General features: G+C 37.7%; 3 protein-coding genes across 3 annotated transcripts in view; 1 reads left to right on the forward strand and 2 right to left on the reverse strand.

Moving 5' to 3' along the window:
• Positions 1–2,432: 2,432 nt before the first annotated feature.
• On the reverse strand, positions 2,433–4,708 carry LOC131437403 (MOB kinase activator-like 4). The gene is made up of 4 exons (XM_058606713.1): positions 4,586–4,708; positions 3,935–4,098; positions 3,662–3,871; positions 2,433–3,610 (listed from the first exon to the last, which is right to left on the reverse strand). The coding sequence occupies exons 1-4, from the start codon at positions 4,643–4,645 to the stop codon at positions 3,376–3,378; spliced, it is 669 nt and encodes a 222-aa protein (XP_058462696.1). The 5' UTR covers positions 4,646–4,708; the 3' UTR covers positions 2,433–3,375.
• A 4,792-nt stretch (positions 4,709–9,500) lies between these two features.
• Positions 9,501–12,167, forward strand: LOC131439266 (mitochondrial intermediate peptidase). Its single transcript, XM_058610073.1, has 2 exons — positions 9,501–9,746; positions 9,997–12,167. Exons 1-2 carry the CDS (start codon positions 9,609–9,611, stop codon positions 11,953–11,955), a joined length of 2,097 nt encoding a protein of 698 aa, XP_058466056.1. The 5' UTR covers positions 9,501–9,608; the 3' UTR covers positions 11,956–12,167.
• The window catches only part of LOC131439269 (uncharacterized), a 115,104-nt gene continuing 109,299 nt past the window's right edge, over positions 12,167–17,971 (reverse strand). Inside the window, exons 3-4 of the mRNA XM_058610077.1 lie at positions 12,776–13,074; positions 12,167–12,713 (exon numbers count right to left, since the gene is read on the reverse strand). Of these exons, the coding sequence (XP_058466060.1) occupies positions 12,194–12,713; positions 12,776–13,053 (798 nt within the window). The 5' untranslated portion in view covers positions 13,054–13,074 and the 3' untranslated portion in view covers positions 12,167–12,193. The remainder of the gene's footprint in view (positions 12,714–12,775; positions 13,075–17,971) is intronic.

Below are 17,971 nucleotides of genomic sequence, written 5' to 3' on the forward strand. Positions count from 1 at the left end.
TTTATGATTGAAATTTATATATTCAGTTACATAATGTTTTATTCAGAAATAAACTGAAAATCATCATGAAAATGTGCGAAATTAAAAAGAGTATGAAGAAAACGAATTGACAAGTCAGTCCGCACCTTCTCATTCAATTTCGATAAATTTCTGAATCAACCGGTTGTAGGCGAAATTTATTCAAATTCGGTTGTTGCACTGGAGTTGGAATTAATTCTGAATTCATTATGATTACCACATGGAATTCCGAATAATTTATCGCAGATTTGGAATTGATTCGGATCTGATAATGTGGGATAGCTTGACTGATCAGTACTTCTTTAATTATGATTAAGTAAAAAAAAAAATTGATCGTTTAGTGGATTGCAACCAAACCGGTCGAATTCTGAAAAAAAGGATAAAGTTTTGTAACCATGTTTTGTCAATAAATATGTGCCTCAATAGGTTTCGGATAGATGTATATTGAATAAATAAAAAACATACACATAGGGATAACGAATCATTCTTCAATTTTTTAGATTTTTACTAACTTGCAAATTTTTACTGTCTTACCAGTACAGTAAAGTGGCTTAAGAGAAAACAATATCAATGTTGTTTAAAAGGGCTTCAATCCTCCTTGGACAGTAGAGAGGTATTGGACCATTGTGCAGCGAAACTTTGGGTTTCCGAAAAGACGGGTAAACAACGAGAAAGATGTTTGACAAAAGTGGGGAAAAGACTGACAGATGACGGAGGACGCTATCCAGGACTTAACGATTTAAACCAAACGTAAAGTTAGAGCATACGGATATAGCAAGTCCTCATAATAAAATTTTGGTGTACTTGAATGTATCGAACCAGAAACGAAGATAAACTCATATTCGACGTAACAATTTCAAAAGGGTCTAAAAGCAATTGACAGATTTTCTTCGTTAACTTTCTGTTTCAACTGTATTTGCGTAATTATACAAATGTTCATTACATATTTGGCACTGTTAGAAAAATATTAATATTGTCTTTCATTCTACACGAATATTTTGTCAACGTCAACGTGAAAATTGAGAAGTCATCAGCAGAAGAGAAAGTAAACAAAGAGAAACTCTCATTGATTTATGTGATGAAAAATTCGGGTAATTCTCGGTTAATTTTTTAAAAGGGCGTATAAGCAAGTGACAGTTTATCTTTGTTTACTTTCTATTATATTAATTACCAAGCGGTTTACACGTTTATCACTCAACTCTTTGCATGAAATGATACCCGAAACTTTCGACTTTCAAACAGAATAGTGATATCAAAGAAAATCTTTTTAATCACATCACAATAATCGAAAGAGAGAGTGATTAAAGAGAAACTGTCACTTGCTTATACGCCCTATTGAAAAATCAACCGAGAATTCATAAGTGATTTTCAAAAATGCATGAATGATAAAAAATAAACCATTTGTTTCCTTATAGTTTTCTTATATTACATTTTGGTGATTAAAGGATTTCAATCAGCTTTACAGCCCTGTCCAAAATGTATTCCCTCCCCGTTAGTTTGTATCAATATATCTTTCAATGTGAGGAAATTATATTGAAACCCAACAGTTTGTATTATATATTTATGTTGATTTCCTTACCTTTAGTCTTGTGTTACCTTATCCCCAATGGTTCTATTCAACTGAGTTTCGTAGGTGTCTTTTGTAGTCTTTCTATTTTATTTCCACTCCGTAATTTGGCTGACATGTTATTTTGTTTTCTTAAATGTAAAAGTTAGTTGTATGTAGTGGTGTTTTTGCTCTATCCCATATATATAATCCCAATATATAATTCCCAATATTTCGTTTTTGTACACCTTGAGAGCGACAATTCTTCCTTGTTGCGAGGATTTTTTAGTCTTTTTTCTCCCTCTTCCCTTTTTCTTTCTTTCTTCCCCCTTCTCTTTTTATTTCTTTTTGTAAGGCGCCTTTGATTGATTCTTTTTCCCTTCTTTTTTTTCTCTTCTCTTGTGCTCTTGATTTTTAGAAGCGCTTCTGCTTGATTCCGGTTGTTCCTTTCATCGTCGAAGTGTCATGAAAGCAAGTGTAATAGAAAAGTCAAGGGTTAGTGTACTGTATCTAAATTATGTGTGTTTTGCCACTCAGAATGGTTCAACGGATAAGGAAATGTGAACATGGCGCTAACGCTCAGTGACATTTGACTATTACGAAATATAATTTTACGCTTTAATTATTTAGCTATCACCCCTAGTACATGTTTCTATATTATTATCTCAATTGTTCATTATCTGTGTTTACCATGAACTCAGGCTTTTTTGAGCAGCAATTAAACCTAGGCTCCCAATCGAACTGTATCACGACCAAATTGATACAATGTATCCATTCTCCTCTCTGAGCAAAAGGGCAGGTATAAAAAATTAAACCAGTTGTCATGTGAATATTCATGAAATCGGATACAAGACAGTAAAAAGAAATGTTTTAATATGATACTAATGGTTTTATTCGACTTTCCTGTTTTCAATTCTAGATTACATAATCTGTTTTTTCACGTGTAAACATTTCCCAAGCCGTTTGCATAACATTTTCCTCTGGATTTATTGGTGGTCACTCTTTGCCATGCGGTTCCTATATGATTTTGTGATTCTATTATATGCGAACGGGTGTTTCTGTTATTTGTTATTACAATCTAACCTCAAGTAGCGTAAAAAACTGACACATATACTGTATGTTGCTCAAATAAGATTCCGTGTAATTTTTAACCCTATGAACGAGTTTGTTTTGGTTTTTCGTAGTTTTTTTGTTACAGTTGCTTTTCTTTATCAGATAGAACAGACCCGACTTGATTGGGAAATTACACAGCGAAGGTTGATAGGGAAAATTGTTTTCCGAATTTAAGAATATAAATAATCAACTTTTTCCGACGGAAATTTTGTTACCGTTTGATTATTCTTACAGTTAGTTATTGTTTGAATTTTGCTGCTTACTTAGTGGTCAGCTGTTGGAAAGCTTTGGACAGTTTTTTTATGGTTTCAGTAGGATAAATAGTTTGAATGTTTCCAATATGCATGTCTAGTATCCGCGATTTTGTAATTTTTGTTTGTTTGTTTATATAACTATGTTATACCCATGATTACAATTTTGATTAATTATACATGATATAAATAGCGTTTTACATAAGCAGCAAACCCATTCATTCTAGGTTGATAATAACCAAGACTGAAGAGGAAATCTTTCAGCTGTTTGAATTCAAGTATGAATTTATTGTACATAAAATAGAAACAAGTTATGAAATGAACAGAGCACGTAGACGAGAATGGAAAAATTAAGAATGTGATGAACACTGTCACTGTATTTTTGTGTGTATTGGGTGTAATAAAATGTCCTAGAGTTATTATGTAACAGGTTTAACTTCCACATGATTAAGCTTCGCTTTCGCCGGGCGTAAGCTCACCCTCGGGAATTGGAACGATTAGGTTTTCCTTCGACATTAAAGAGTATTTGGTGACGAAATGGGTAAACCGCACGCAGAGGTACGTTTCCTCCTCAAATTCATTGAATATTCGTCGGTGGTGATAGTAAGCATGTGAAAAAATCCGATAAACTCGCCGGCAAACCGAACCTAACTTTGACACTGACGATTCCTTGATTGATACTCTGTAATGCAATTTGTAAAATCAAATCCATTGCGTAGATCAGACGTCTTACCTGCTAGGAAAGTATTTATTGCTATTGAGAAGGCAGGCGGCCCCGTCTAGTGTGTGTCGCGTGTAGTCTATTGCCGGACACTCCTTTGGCGTTTTGTGAGCCGCACACAGGAAGATCCACTGTTCGGTGGCCGTCATCTGAGTGCAAGTTGCGGGAAAGCACTGCGTTTGTAGTCTCACCGCAAGCCCGTTCAATTCCATACAAAATTGTCTACGAAATATGACAACGAACGAGTTTAGGAATTGTGCTGCACTATTGCACTACGCGACATACCTAAGGTGTTCGTACTTCCAGACACCTTCATCTTGCCCATCAGGCATTGTCAGAATCTGCTCCACATTGGAGGGGTCTTTTTTGATCATCTGTTGAATAAACTGCTGCACCGCAAGAGTGCTGTCCATCTCCTCAAACGGTTCATCAGGCCAGCTGGAGAAATCCTGGAGGAAAATAATTCACTTAATAACGTTATTTTCACTGCTTCTCATCACCAAGCTATCTCTGTTATTTAATTACCTGATTTCCATTATACCATCTCTCAACTTACACATTAAAGAGAAACTCCTTACAAACTCTAACCAATTAATGACCGCTTGGAGTTATTTTCATGAGCAGGAAATTCATCAGAATCATCTTTTCGTAATGCAATTCGTTTTGAAAAAAAGGTATGAATAAAACTTTTCGTCGAACACAACCCACCCACTGCCCGAAAAGACCCCACCATCACCTAAGCGACTCCAGAGCTCGAGAGCAAAACGACGAACGAATCGATTGTCATTGCCTTTCTTTTACTTTCTCGGGCAGGCAAAATTTTCCCGTCGATTTTACATCCAACCACGGCGATCGGGTACACTTCAAGCACATTTTCCAAATCTGCCAACCGTCGGGTTTCGTTTGCACTAGTTTAGGTTGTTGGATTTTGCTTACCTTAGCTTTGGTTCCGGGTCTGTTTCTTCTCAGGATCGTGGAACCGTCAGCCATCTTCATGGTTGAAAATCGTTTTCCTCATCTTCGAGCGATGACAGTTGCGTGTGACGGTTGATTCGATGCTGCTCTCAGTCCAAGATTGATTAGTAAAGGTGGTCAAATTTTCAATGGCTTGAGCGAATTTTTCAAATTAAACATTTTCAGATCATATCAAATGTAGTGATTAGAATACTTAATTTAAAGACTGTGTTTTATAAGTATCGTAAAAGGGAGCGAGATCCGTCAAACATCTACCCAAGTAAATCGGAACCATATCCTTACGTCTATTGTTCCATGCCAACGTCAATTCTATCTTATTGTTCCGATTAGACATGGGCAAAACAGTACATTGGATAGAATAGAATCGTTCAGAACTAGAAAGTTCTACTGAAAAAACTAGTTCTCCTGAACCATTCATTTGTTTTTAAGAATTTTGAATGTTTCGGCAAAACCCGTAACAAATAATGATATTTCGTTGGTAACAAACTCTTCAAATGGAAATGCATTAACATTGTTGCATGAAATCAAAGTTTCAATCGTTCACTTTTGAGCACGTTTTCAGAAGTCGCTAATATATACAATTTCTTCATCATTCTTGAAAGCTACGACCGTTTCGAAATATACGATTTTTAATACAATTTCTTATAGAATTCGATCACTTTTATTTCTTTTGAAAAAATTAAAGAACTATCGTTCTTCAACAAAAAGATGTTGATCATTCAAGAAGAACTAGTACTTTAGAACCGTTCACGAACGGATTGTCCATCTCTAGTTTAGAAAATGATAAATCGACGTTCCGGATAGTTTTGTTCACTATTTTTCTTTCGATCAGATCCGATTTTTCAATGTACCCAATAGGCTGTTAAGTTACGTTATCATACAAAAATGACAATTTCTCGAACAAATTTTTGCGAAAACGATGAAAGAAAAGGTTGGGTTACAATTTATTTTAGCTTATTATCGCTTAGTAAAATATCCCCCCCTAGTACAGTATATATGCATGTTTGACTACACTCTTATTTGCAATTATCACTCAAACCATTTGTAGCATTGTTCTGTTGTGGTTTCGCAGCAAACTACTGATAAAAATTATTTGAACGGACTCATCTAGCTGTGATACCGACAGTGTCAAATCGGATAGGTAAAAAAACGTTATAAATATTTCGTCCAATAGAGATATTTGAGCTAGCCGTACATTTTACCCTTTATGCCACTTTTCAGGAATTTCAAACTTCAGTAGTTTATTGTCCCGGTTTGTAACAAGCGGAAAATTATCCTCGTGTATAATGTGGTCTAGGGACAAAGTATTATATTTTATTAATCAATAAATAAATCGGGTTACTAGTTACTAGTGTATTCTTTTGTATAGGGGATACTTACACTATATAGTACAGTACACGAGAGAATATATTGTACATGCAAATAAACTTAGGTTGATTTAATATAGCAAATATTGTTACTTGAAACAACAAAACTAGATGTTTGATTGTTATCAATGGATTAGTTTGTTCCAATATATACATTGATAAAACTCAACTATTTTACTTGTGCGTATCTCTCAGTATCTTGACAAACAATTTCGCAGTAAATTCAACTTGCAAAATCATTTTACAATGAACTAACTTTAGATAAAGGTAATATTTGTGGGGCTTTGAATTCATAAACTTGGCAGTTGAAATAAATGATAAGATGAAATGATTAGGATTTCTACTTACGTTTTAGTTTGTTAAAATCTTATATTTTGTTTTGTTCTTAAGAGTAAAATGATTTCTTTCAAAATAATTTAAAGGGTTGTTTTTGGTACATTTTTTCTTCGATTTATATATTTTTTAGTAATTTCTATTAGGCTAACAGAGGTATTTTGGCCATTTCATATATTTTGGCCCACCTGACAAACTTTCTGAGTTTAATCGATGTTAAGTAACCCATGCTGCATCAACCTTAAATTACCTATTGCAGAAAGGTTTTTCAAAGATATTACAAAATTGGGGGGATATTTTTCCAAAGTGGGTCAAAATAAAATTAATCTCAAAGTGGGCCAGAATACCTGTGTTACCCTACTTACATTTTTAAAGTTTTAATTATTTACATACCACAATTAAGCCCATTTATGTTACTTTTTATAGTGTCCAATGATTCGGTGCCCCTGCAGTCCGGTCAAGATAGAGATACCCCCAAATAACCACGACGCATTATAACTTTACATTAATTCAGCTTTAAAAATTCGAGTAACATTTGATTAAATGCAATGATTCTGTACACTAAGAATCGGCTGCGAAGTCGAAGCCAAATTCCACAAAAGGAATGTAATGCCAGGACTTTTGACGAAAACTATAAATCAAATCATAATAGTATATGAGTGGTACATTAAATAGAAGATATTCTCGTGAATATATTCGGAAAATCTTATTCAAAAAACAACTAAAAAACATTTCCAGCTTAGCGTACTAATAGCTGGCGAAACTTAATTATTCTTATAAATATTGTTACATACTACGAAAACAAAACTTATGAAATATATCAACACAATTTTTCACTAACATTCCTTTTTCCGCTATCATAAACCTGTTTCGTTGTGCCAGAAGTTATGTAGTTGTTCAATCTGCATCCTGTTTCCTCACTTTCTCTTCAGCCTTCATTTTCCTGTTGTGATTAATCACATTGGTGAAATTATTGACGACATTTGAATTGAAATATTACTTACAACGACCTCTAATGCGAATCATTGATCCCTTACGTTTATCTGCTCTCTTTGCACTTATCTTGCGATTTTCTTCATTAGGAGTGAAGGTAACATCAGAAAGTTCGTTATTTTTTTTCTTAATACTCGAAGGAGAACTGTTTTAAAAAATATGTTTAATAATGCTACTTAGAGAATTATATAAAATGCTTGCCTATTTTAGAACTTATGGGTCAACATTACTTCCAAACGAAGAATTAGCTAAATTCGTAATATAAATCATTTGTGTGCTTTTCTTGTTGTTTTCCACGTTGCCGCGTCTCTAATGCTTGAGATTTAGGATTTATAGAACTAAGAAGTCTTGAATTCACGTTTGCTTTTATAATTTGATGCACTACTTTCATTATGTTTGTCTGTTTTCCGTATTTTTTAGAAACTGTTTGTTTATTTATGCTGGGGTCCTTGGAAACTATTAAGTAGCAACTAAAACAGTGTTGCTCACGAAAATTATTTTTATCAATAACAAGGGGTCACTAAAATTGTGGTAACTGATGGTAAATCGTTGACGATCACTTTTTATTCCGATTTTTCTATGGAGTCTGGTCGTGTCGTCGTTTTAGCCGTTTGTATTCGGCATCTTTTTTCGCCGAGATCTAAATTAAGTTTTAAGTGTGTATCCGACAACGTGTATCCTTATTGGCTGGACGGAGTTCAGCCAATCAGGAACTGGACAATTCAGTTTGCTATTCCTCACTCAATTCCGACAGATTTCCGAAAAAATCAGATTTCGACGAAATCCATACCCACTTGGTCCAATAAAAGTCCAATCAATCGTTCAACGGGGGGCCAACACGGGACCTTCGTTTGCCAATTTTGAAACAGACCGTTGAACCGAATGCCATTTTTTCGTTCAACAAACCCGGCAGACAGAGGTCCATTGTTGACCTTTTTTTAACACGAGGAGTTGGAGCCCCGTTGGACTAGTTTTATTGCAGAATTTCTGAAGTTTTCTCCACTTATTTGTTTAAACTAACAATACATACCTGCACAATACTTCTACTTCACGTAGAATAACAACAACAAACCGTTCCAGCAAATTGAACGAATATTTCGTGCAATATATCGTCACAGACTAACAGACAGGACACTCAAATTAGATTCTTCAATAATTTTAACGGTCATTTCGAATATTCCTTTAGTTGGGACAGTACACGCATATGTCATGATGTCGCCACGTTACCCTATCAAAAACATCCTGTCTGTCATCTAGACTGTTTATTTTTTTCATTTACCAACAGAGTTGCCATTCATACAGAATTACCTGCAATGTATTGATTCGTATACGTCCATGCGAATTTCATGCAGGATACAGATTTAATACATATTGCCAAAACTATATACATAATTGTGCTACTTTTCATCCTCCAACGCAATACAAAATCGAACCCGTTTTGTTACAATATTTACTTGCTTCTGGTCTACCGCCTCTTAATTTCGGATGAAAATTACCAACACAATAAAAACTAATCTAGATGAGCAACGCTGAGAAAAATGAATGGTTACCTTCCAACATCGCTAAAAAAGTTAAATATATTATCAACGTTATCCAATAATTTATTGTGATGATTCATTTTCAAATATTATGATGAAATCAGGCATCCCTGCAAGCAGCTGATCAGTGTTGACAAACGAGGGAAAACCAACTACTAAAAAAACTTTTACATAACACAAGGGGTGTACCGATAGTAAATAGTTCGCGCAGTACAATATAGGTGGAACTAGTGCATCACGAAAAATTATTTTTATAAGAATTTACTCATACTGTCATGTCTGTTAGTCTGTGATATCGTTCAACAAGCGCTCAAAAACCAACAAAATTAAACGGCCTGCTGAGAGGGTACCCACTTAGAAAAAAACGTTCAACGGTGGTCCTTCATTGGTCCAATACGTTGGATCATTGATCCAATGAAAGTCCAATCAATCGTTCAACGGGAGGCCAACACGGGACCTTCGTTTGCCGATTTTGAAACAGACCGTTGAACCGAATGCCATTTTTTTCGTTTAACAAACCCGGCAGACAGAGGTCCATTGTTGAGCCATTTTTAACATGAACAGTTGGTGCTGAGAGGGTACTGAATTTCATCACGTCTTCTATAATTTATATAATTTTTTGGCTTAGTGTAGTTTAGAACTGTCACATGCGTGATTCGGTTGTGTTTTGGTTTTCTCTCGGGTCAATTTTTGGTTTCGAATAAACAATAACAGTATTCATAGTAGTTCATTCAACAAAACCATTGTGCTAAAATGTTCCAGCAAATCAACCGATTAGTGGTGTTACGGAGAAGAAACCCCTGTCGGAAATTGGTCAGTACCTGGTCACCTTTAACGACGGCCTTCAACACACGACCCGAGAAGAGAATCAATTTCACTAAAAATGAAGTGGTAAGAATTTTTCCTTTGCTCAACTTTATATGCACAAAAATTTATGTTATATTGGGAGAAACTAGGAACACGATGAATGAATGGCAAAATCTATAAAAATGACTCGGACAACAAAACTTAAAATGGATAATATAAATTTGTATAAGAGAAAGTAATTTCTTGTCACTAGATCACATCATCTTAATCATCTACCTACATCAACAAAGGACGTTCGTTAATTACAATTTTAAAATCGGTTTACTTTTCACAGGGACTTTTCAATATACCGGAGCTGACGAGCTTCGAGGGATTCTACGCTCTCAAGGAGAAGGCCATCTTCAAAACAGAAGATCTGATCAAGGAAGCAACTTCAGACAATCGAACTCGCAAAATGGTTACTATTTTCGATGAGCTATCCGATACTCTGTGTAAGGTGGCTGATCTGTCGGAATTCATTCGGCTGGCACATCCACAGGCCAAATATAGTCATGCGGCGGAGGATGCTTGCATAACGATTAGTGGAATAGTGGAAAAATTGAATACTCATGAGAAGCTATATCAGTCTTTGAGACAGGTGGTGAACGGAAACGAGTTGATGAAGACGACCGACGTGGACAAGCACGTGGCAGAACTGTTTCTGTTTGATTTCGAACAAAGCGGGATTCATTTGACGGAAACCGATCGGAAAAGGGTAGTCTTTCTGAATGATTGTATTCTACAACTAGGACAGCGATTTATGGCCGGTGCTGTGCATCCACGAACGATCAGAAAAAGTATACTGCCAGAGGCAATCAGACCATTCTTTTCGACTGACGGCGATAACATCTTGGTTTCCGGATTGTACGCGGATTCGTCGAACAACATGGCAAGGGAAGCGGCTTATAGGCTGTTCCTTTACCCGGATAACAATCAAGAACAGTTGCTATCGGATCTGTTGAAGTCCAGACATGATTTGGCAACGGTTTGTGGTTTTCAAACGTATGCCCACAGAGCACTGAAAGCTAGCACCGTTGAGACACCGGAAATGGTGAATGAGTTTCTGCACACTCTAAACGAAGAGCTTGCACCCCGCGCAGAACGAGATTTTGCCCTGATGCAGCGAATGAAAAATGCTGAAAGCAGCATGCAAACTCCTCTAGCTACGTGGGACACTCCGTACTTTACGTCTAGTCTTAAGAAACGGTGCCTGCAGACATCAGCTTCGGAATTCTCACCCTATTTTAGCTTGGGAGCTTGCATGGAAGGTCTCAACCTGCTGATGAATAGTTTGTACGGAATCAGTCTGGAAGTGACTGAAATGGAACCGGGTGAATCTTGGTCACACGATATCTATAAGCTGTCTGTTACGCACGAGTCGGAAGGCCTGCTCGGTTACATCTACTGTGATCTCTTCGAACGCCAGGGAAAACCCAACCAAGACTGCCATTTCACTATTCAAGGTGGTAAAATAATGCCCGACGGAAGCTATCAGAATCCGATTGTTGTGGTGATGTTAAATCTTCCTCAGCCCCGCTGGTCCGGGCCGACGCTGTTGACGCCGTCAATGGTGGACAATCTGTTCCATGAAATGGGACATGCCATGCATTCGATGTTGGCCCGTACCGAGTATCAGCATGTGACCGGGACTCGATGCAGTACTGACTTCGCCGAAGTGCCATCAGTTCTCATGGAATACTTTGCCAGCGATCCGCGCGTTCTACGAACGTTCACAAAACATTTCCAGACACAGGAACCGATGCCGGAAGATATGCTTCAACGTCTGTGCGCCTCGAAGCACCTATGTTCCGCTAGTGAAACTCAACTGCAGGTTTTCTACTCTGTGCTGGATCAGGTATACCACGGGGACCCGGCGAGACATCTCGAAAGCACCACAGAAACATTGCGGACAGTTCAGGAACAGTTCTATGGGCTACCGTACGTTGAAAACACTGCCTGGCAACTGCGGTTTAGCCATTTAGTAGGGTATGGGGCTAAGTACTATTCCTATCTTATTTCGAGAGCCATCGCATCCTGGATTTGGCAGACGTACTTTGAGAAGGATCCACTCAGCCGAACACAGGGAGAAAAATATCGTCGCGGTTGTCTCGCGTACGGAGGTGGAATACCCAGCAGGCTGTTGGTGTCCAATTTCCTAGGACGGGAAGTCACACCGAGCAATTTGACGAAAAGTTTGATTACCGAAATCGATGGTTACAGCGAGCGACTGCAGGAATTCGAGCGACATTTCTAGGACTAATGCTTGGACCTTAGATTCTTTATATGATGAACGGAATAGAAAGTTGTGATCGTAAATTTTACTTTTTGTACCTGAAAAATATCCAAATGTTTGTCTTGTTGGGTCAGTTGGCATGGAATGACCGACCGAGTCTCTTGAAACAGATACTAAAAGGTGTTTCTTTCAACAATTCACGAAATATACTTTATGTTCGTTATTTATTTGAACGGTTGAACTTACCAATTACTAAATTTCAAGTATTTCCCGATGTTCCAGGTGTCTGAACGTTTTCCAATAGAGAGTTGTTTTTGGAAGCACTTTCCGTAGACTTATCGCGATTAGAACTGTTTTTCGCTTTCCTGGTACTGTGCTGCGCATTCCCACTTGATGGTTCGGTCTGATTTTTCCGGTTTTCGCTAGTAGTAGTCTTATCATTTTTGTGCTTGTTTTTGCTTTTATTCCTATTACCGCTACTGCCGTTATTTACTCCGGACGTACTTCCGTTGGATGCTGCATTTCTATCTCCGTAATGCTTGTTCGGTCGTTTCTTCAACTGTGGTCCGGTGAAGTAATTCGGTCCCTTTCTGTGCTCGCCGGATTTGCCCTCTGAATCTGCTTCCAACCAGAAGGTTGTTCGTGTTTTCGAGTGCTGGTAGCCATTTGTTTTGGAATCAAGTTCATCCAACGATAAGAGGATGTGAATGCTCGGAATTTTTCTGGTTGCCACTATCTGTTCCAGACCTTCCTGCTGAGGATCCCAGTATTCTTCTACCCTGGAGAAGAAATAAAAACAGTACAGATGGCATTCAAATAGTTTTCGTCATACAACACCTACTTGCTGTAGCACACCCGCGTCAGCTGATGTAGCTCGAAGTCTTTCTTCATTATCTCGGCACAGCTGATGGTTTTCCCGGTGCCACCACCGGAACCACTCCAGACCATGGCTCGATATTCGCCGGACTCCAGTGCTTTCCGCGCGTAATCAACTAGGTTGAATATCCGTGAACCACCTTTCACGTGCATCCACAAAAATTTATCCGGAAGACCAACGATCGGAATTTTCTCCTTCGAAAGCTCCTCCTCGACGTTTTTACCCTTCTTGTAGTGCATCATTTTCCATTCATTCACGCACAACTGAAACGAGACAGCAGTTTATCGATCAGAAAATGTGCTCTGCATCCGGCCGCCATGAATGGCATTCGACAGAGTCGTCCTGTCGCAGAAAACAATGTGCTCCAATGAGTCTGATGTGAAAGCTAGAGGTTGGAATTCGACGCGGTATGTTGGGGGTTTTTTTATGTTCGCTTTTTCGTACTGAATGAAGTCGTGGAGTAATTTCGATTCTATTCTAGTATGGGACTGTTCCGTAGCTGTTGTTATCCGACACTAGAGTCAGTAATCCTTGGCTCACCAGAATATAATTTATCAAATTTGACGAGAATCGATACTTTTTAAAGACCATAGATACTTATTGAACAACTTAAATATGATTATGAGGGTTTCCTGGGGTGTAGTAAGCACCTTTAAAAAAGGGGAGGGGTGTGGGTGTAATGTTTGTAAAGGCATAGGGGAAAGGGGGAAAAAGCGGGGCTTTTCTTGATGTTTTCTGGTTTATGGTGCCAGCTACCGAAAAAATTATAATTTCGTTTTGAAACACCCTTGAGCTTTACCATGCGTTTTCGTATTTTTTATATTCTTGACACTAGTCTTTTGTTTCGACGTTATAAACGTTTAAAATTTTCAATCGCGCGTGAGGTATCTCAATTAGGGTTGGGCAAAACAGTGCATTTCAAAGAACCGTTCAGTACACTAAGGTCTTTTTTATGCGGTTTTTGTTATGCGACTTTTTTATGTGAATTTTCAGAGTTATGCGGTTTTTTTATGCGAAGTTTCAGAATTAAGCGATTTTTTAAGGTGAATTTTTCAGAGTTGTGCGGTTTCCTTTCTGCGGTTTTTTACGCGAAGTTTCAGAGTTATGCGGTTTTTTTATGCGAAGTTTTAGAGTTTTGCGGGTTTTTATGCGAATTTTAAGAGTTATGCGGTTTTTTATGCGAATTTTCAGACTTATGCGGTTTTTTTTATGCGAATTTTCAGAGTTATGCGGTTTTTTTATGTGCATTTTCAGAGTTATGCGGTTTCCTTTCTGCGGTTTTTTACGCGAAGTTTCAGAGTTATGCGGTTTTTTTATGTGAATTCTCAGAGTTATGCGGTCTCCTTTCTGCGGTTTTTCACGCGAAATTTCAGCGTTTTTTTTATGCGAAGTTTCAGAGTTATGCGGTTGTTTTGTGCGAAGTTTCAGAGTTATGCGGTTTCTTTTCTGCGGTTTTTTACGCGAAGTTTCAGAGTTATGCGTTTTTTATGCGAATTTTCAGAGTTATGCGGTTTTTTATGCGAATTTTCAGAGTTATGCGGTTTTTTATGTAAATTTTCAGAGTTATGCGGTTTCCTTTCTGCGGTTTTTTACGCCAAGTTTCAGAGTTATGTGTTTTTTTTATGGGAAGTTTCAGAGTTATGCGGTTTCCTTTCTGCGGTTTTTTACGCGAAGTTTCAGAGTTATGTGGTTTTTTTATGCGAAGTTTCAAAGTTATGCGTTTTTTATGCGAATTTTCAGAGTTATGTGGTTTTTTATGTGAATTTTCAGAGTTATGCGATTTTCTTTCTGCGGTTTTATTACAACTATAATAAGTGTCTCTTTTGACAAGTAATATCATAGTTTTTAAAGCTTCTCTAAAACCCTTTGCCTAGACTAACAACTGGACTGAAAATAAAACAATTTGTACTAGAATAAAACCATGCATACACTCTTAATATTGCTTTCGAACATTTGCTTTAAAACGTTATTATCAATTCCCTAAACTCGTAATTAAAACCTAATATATTCTTACAAATTACATTTAAAGCCGACATGACAAACGCATATTCCAGAAAAATATTATCAAAATAACAGTTTATTCATAGAGGAATTCATTCCATCCGAATAAATTTAATGTTGATCGTAAAACTGGTATCAAAACTTTCATGAATTTGGAGATTTAACGCAGGTTTATGCTGATTCTTCACTTTGCTTTATAAACCTTATGAATACTGGTCCACTTGGCAAGAATATGTTCTTATAGAGGGTTCCAGTAGGCTTTCGCTAGTTTCAATGCAAGATTTATGATGTAGCATTGAAGACAGCTACAAGTGTTTATTAATATTAAAAATGTTACTTGGGATGTTTGTACAAAGACTTAACGAGAACCTAGTTTCGTTAGGTTAAGCAAGCAAAAAAAGGTCGTTCTACGTTTCGTATTCAGCTCATCAGCGCATTAGCAGATTATGTTGGACTGTTAATGCCACCTCGCGGATCAAAATATTCATGTGTTTTCATATGCAGTGTAGTTTAATTGGCAAAACAATTTCCCCAGTTAGAAGATAGCTACGGGCTCGAGTCCCGTCTTTGCGGTAACATTTTCGCGGTTTTCATTACATAACATGTTTTCTCCGTTAGGTACGGATCATATTTAAGTTTTGTACGTTGTGTTCCGATCAGTGTGGACTATTTCATTGCTGGGTCTAGTATAGGTCTATTGTGTATGAAATACGGTGAAACCATTTATACATTGATGAAGTGAACGACATGTTTCCAAGATTGCCATGGCGTGTTTTTGGTAAACTACTTCAATAAAGGAAGCACTATCAACAGTGTGTATTACTGCGCATTATTGGAGAGATTGAAGAATAAAAACGTTACAAAATGGCCTTACGTGGAACGAGAACGAATTTTTTTGCAATAACATGCATCTAGCGGTGGCGACTTGTAAACGTTGGTTTGAACGATTTAAAACTAAAATAAAAATCTTTCTTTGGGTATAAACTACCGTAGCCATTTCAATTTGTAAACAGTTATGTCGGGAGCGGGTCATTTCGCCGAAAGCCATTTCGCCGAAAGTCGTTTCGCCGAATAGCCCATTTCGCCGAAAGTAGTTTCGCCGAAAGGGTCATTTCGCCGAAAGGGTAATTTCGAATACATCAAACTACTTTTTTGTGTTATTATGCCTCCTGTATAACTGATGTGGCACAGCCACATAACCGAAGCCAAAATGGCTCGGCGGCATAAAGCCGCCGAGGCGACGCCGGCTGAGTTGGCCGCCGACCCGCCGTCTGAAGCGGCGGCCTCTTGCATACAAACCTGTAAACGCCTCGTTTGCCCGGTCTACTCAAAGCTAGGTTTCTTTGCAATAGTTAGGTCCGAACGAGCGGTAGCGAGGTCGGATAGCACACTAATCAAATCGATGTGGCGAAGCCGCATTAGATATTTTTTTATTTAGTAAACGGAAAATAGCACATACATTTGCTTGGTAGATACCTATGGAATTGCTTTGATGATTAGTGGGTAATAGTCAACAAGTTTCTTTGGGAACTCCGTTCTGAGGTTCATGAATCAATCTTTATTCAAGAAGTACAATTGTCGGTCAACAAAACGGGCGTTAACGTTATCATCTTTAATTTGTCTTTATTTTAAAACGATTCTGACCCTTTCGGCGAAATGACTTTCGGCGAAACGGCTTTTGGCGAAATGGCTTTCGGCGACATGACCCTGATACGTTATATCAAGTTAATATAGATTTAAATTTGGCAACCCTGCACGCTGTACAAAATTGAATAAAGCATGCTGTGTGCTAGGTGGTGGTGTTTTCTTCTTCCGTACTAGTGCGTACCGATGCGTACTGCCCGCATACGCATGGCTGCCAGACGGCTGACTAAACGCTGCCAGCGGGCAAAATATGGCTGGCAGCCATTCTGGTGACCGACTGACTAACCGCTGCCAGACATACACCTCAAACGATACAACCGTATCCACCAGGATTTTTCCACATCGAGATCTTTGACATTTTCAGCGAAGGTGAAAAGATGAAAACGCTCGGCTAACTAAGATACAGGTGACTATTTTTGGCCAAATTGGAATTGACAGCTGTCACTGAATCAAATTTGGTAGCCGTCTGGTGGCCATGGCTGCCCAGGCAGCCAAAAGGCCATGCGGGTGGTTTTACATCATTTTGTATGACAGTTTGAATGTTTTTATATTCATCACCTTATAATTTGGGATGAAATTGCACAGAATCTTTTAAGACACTCATGATTTGTAAAAAAATTGTTTAACCGCCGCTGAGAAATCGAGATCAGTTCGGTTTTGAAGCTTTTCTTCACAATTACCGGTGCGTTCGGAAGCGGAAACCAGGGACCAGTAGTCCCAAAGTAGATTTATATGTCCACCAACCAACAAGGTCTGCCAACTAGATGAATTTACCAGTAAGTTTTATAAAAATTTGCACCTCGTTTCTCCATCCCTTTGGAAAAATATTCATGAAATTGAAAATTTTTCATTTATCGCTCTGTAATACCGTAACCGAAAGTCGGATCTGGATTAACTTTTCGGAGCTTTTGAAAGAACCTTTTATTTGCATCTTAGTTCGTGAAAATCGGTTAAGAAATTTCCGAGAAAATTGAGTGCACATTTTCTCGTAGATTTGCGCTTGTTATCCCGGAAACCGGAAGTCGGATGAAGATAAAATTCAACAGCAAGCTAGGAAATCATAAGACCTCTCGTTTGAATCTAAGTTTTAGAAAATCGGTCAAACCATCTCTGAAAAAAGTTAGTGACAAGTTTTTTTCATTTTTTGTTGTAATCACTCATTAATTTAATTTGAATTTCTGTTTATAAAATTCGATTTGGCCTTTTAGAAAAAAGAATTGAGCTTTTAAAAACGATTCGATACCGGAACCGGGATTTAGAAATCGGTGTAGCCAAAGTCAGTTAAATTCATCTAAGGAGCTGTATAGTTTATATTTGATTCAAAATGTCTGAAAATCGGTGTAGATATATTTTAGAAATCGCAGCGCGAATTAAATTTTTGGGTACCTTCCGGATCGAAAACTGAATACCGCTAAAACTGTAAAAAGTTTATTTAGTTATCGACTATCCAAATCTGTAAACCCGATAAATCTAATTAATTATGTGAAATGGACATTTTTAGACTAATCACCCTGT

This window comes from Malaya genurostris, chromosome 3 (genome assembly GCF_030247185.1).
Source record: "Malaya genurostris strain Urasoe2022 chromosome 3, Malgen_1.1, whole genome shotgun sequence".
NCBI lineage: Eukaryota > Metazoa > Arthropoda > Insecta > Diptera > Culicidae > Malaya > Malaya genurostris.

Bases quoted from the DNA above. Each gene is read 5' to 3' on its own strand.
- LOC131437403 (XM_058606713.1), bottom strand. From the start codon at position 4,645: ATGAAGATGGCTGACGGTTCCACGATCCTGAGAAGAAACAGACCCGGA. The intron at 4,099-4,585 runs GTAAGCAAAATC...ATTTTCCTCCAG, and splicing joins GACCCGGAACCAAAGCTAAG to GATTTCTCCAGCTGGCCTGA. The intron at 3,872-3,934 runs GTATGTCGCGTA...CATATTTCGTAG, and splicing joins TGGAAGTACGAACACCTTAG to ACAATTTTGTATGGAATTGA.
- LOC131439266 (XM_058610073.1), top strand. From the start codon at position 9,609: ATGTTCCAGCAAATCAACCGATTAGTGGTGTTACGGAGAAGAAACCCC. The intron at 9,747-9,996 runs GTAAGAATTTTT...TACTTTTCACAG, and splicing joins ATTTCACTAAAAATGAAGTG to GGACTTTTCAATATACCGGA.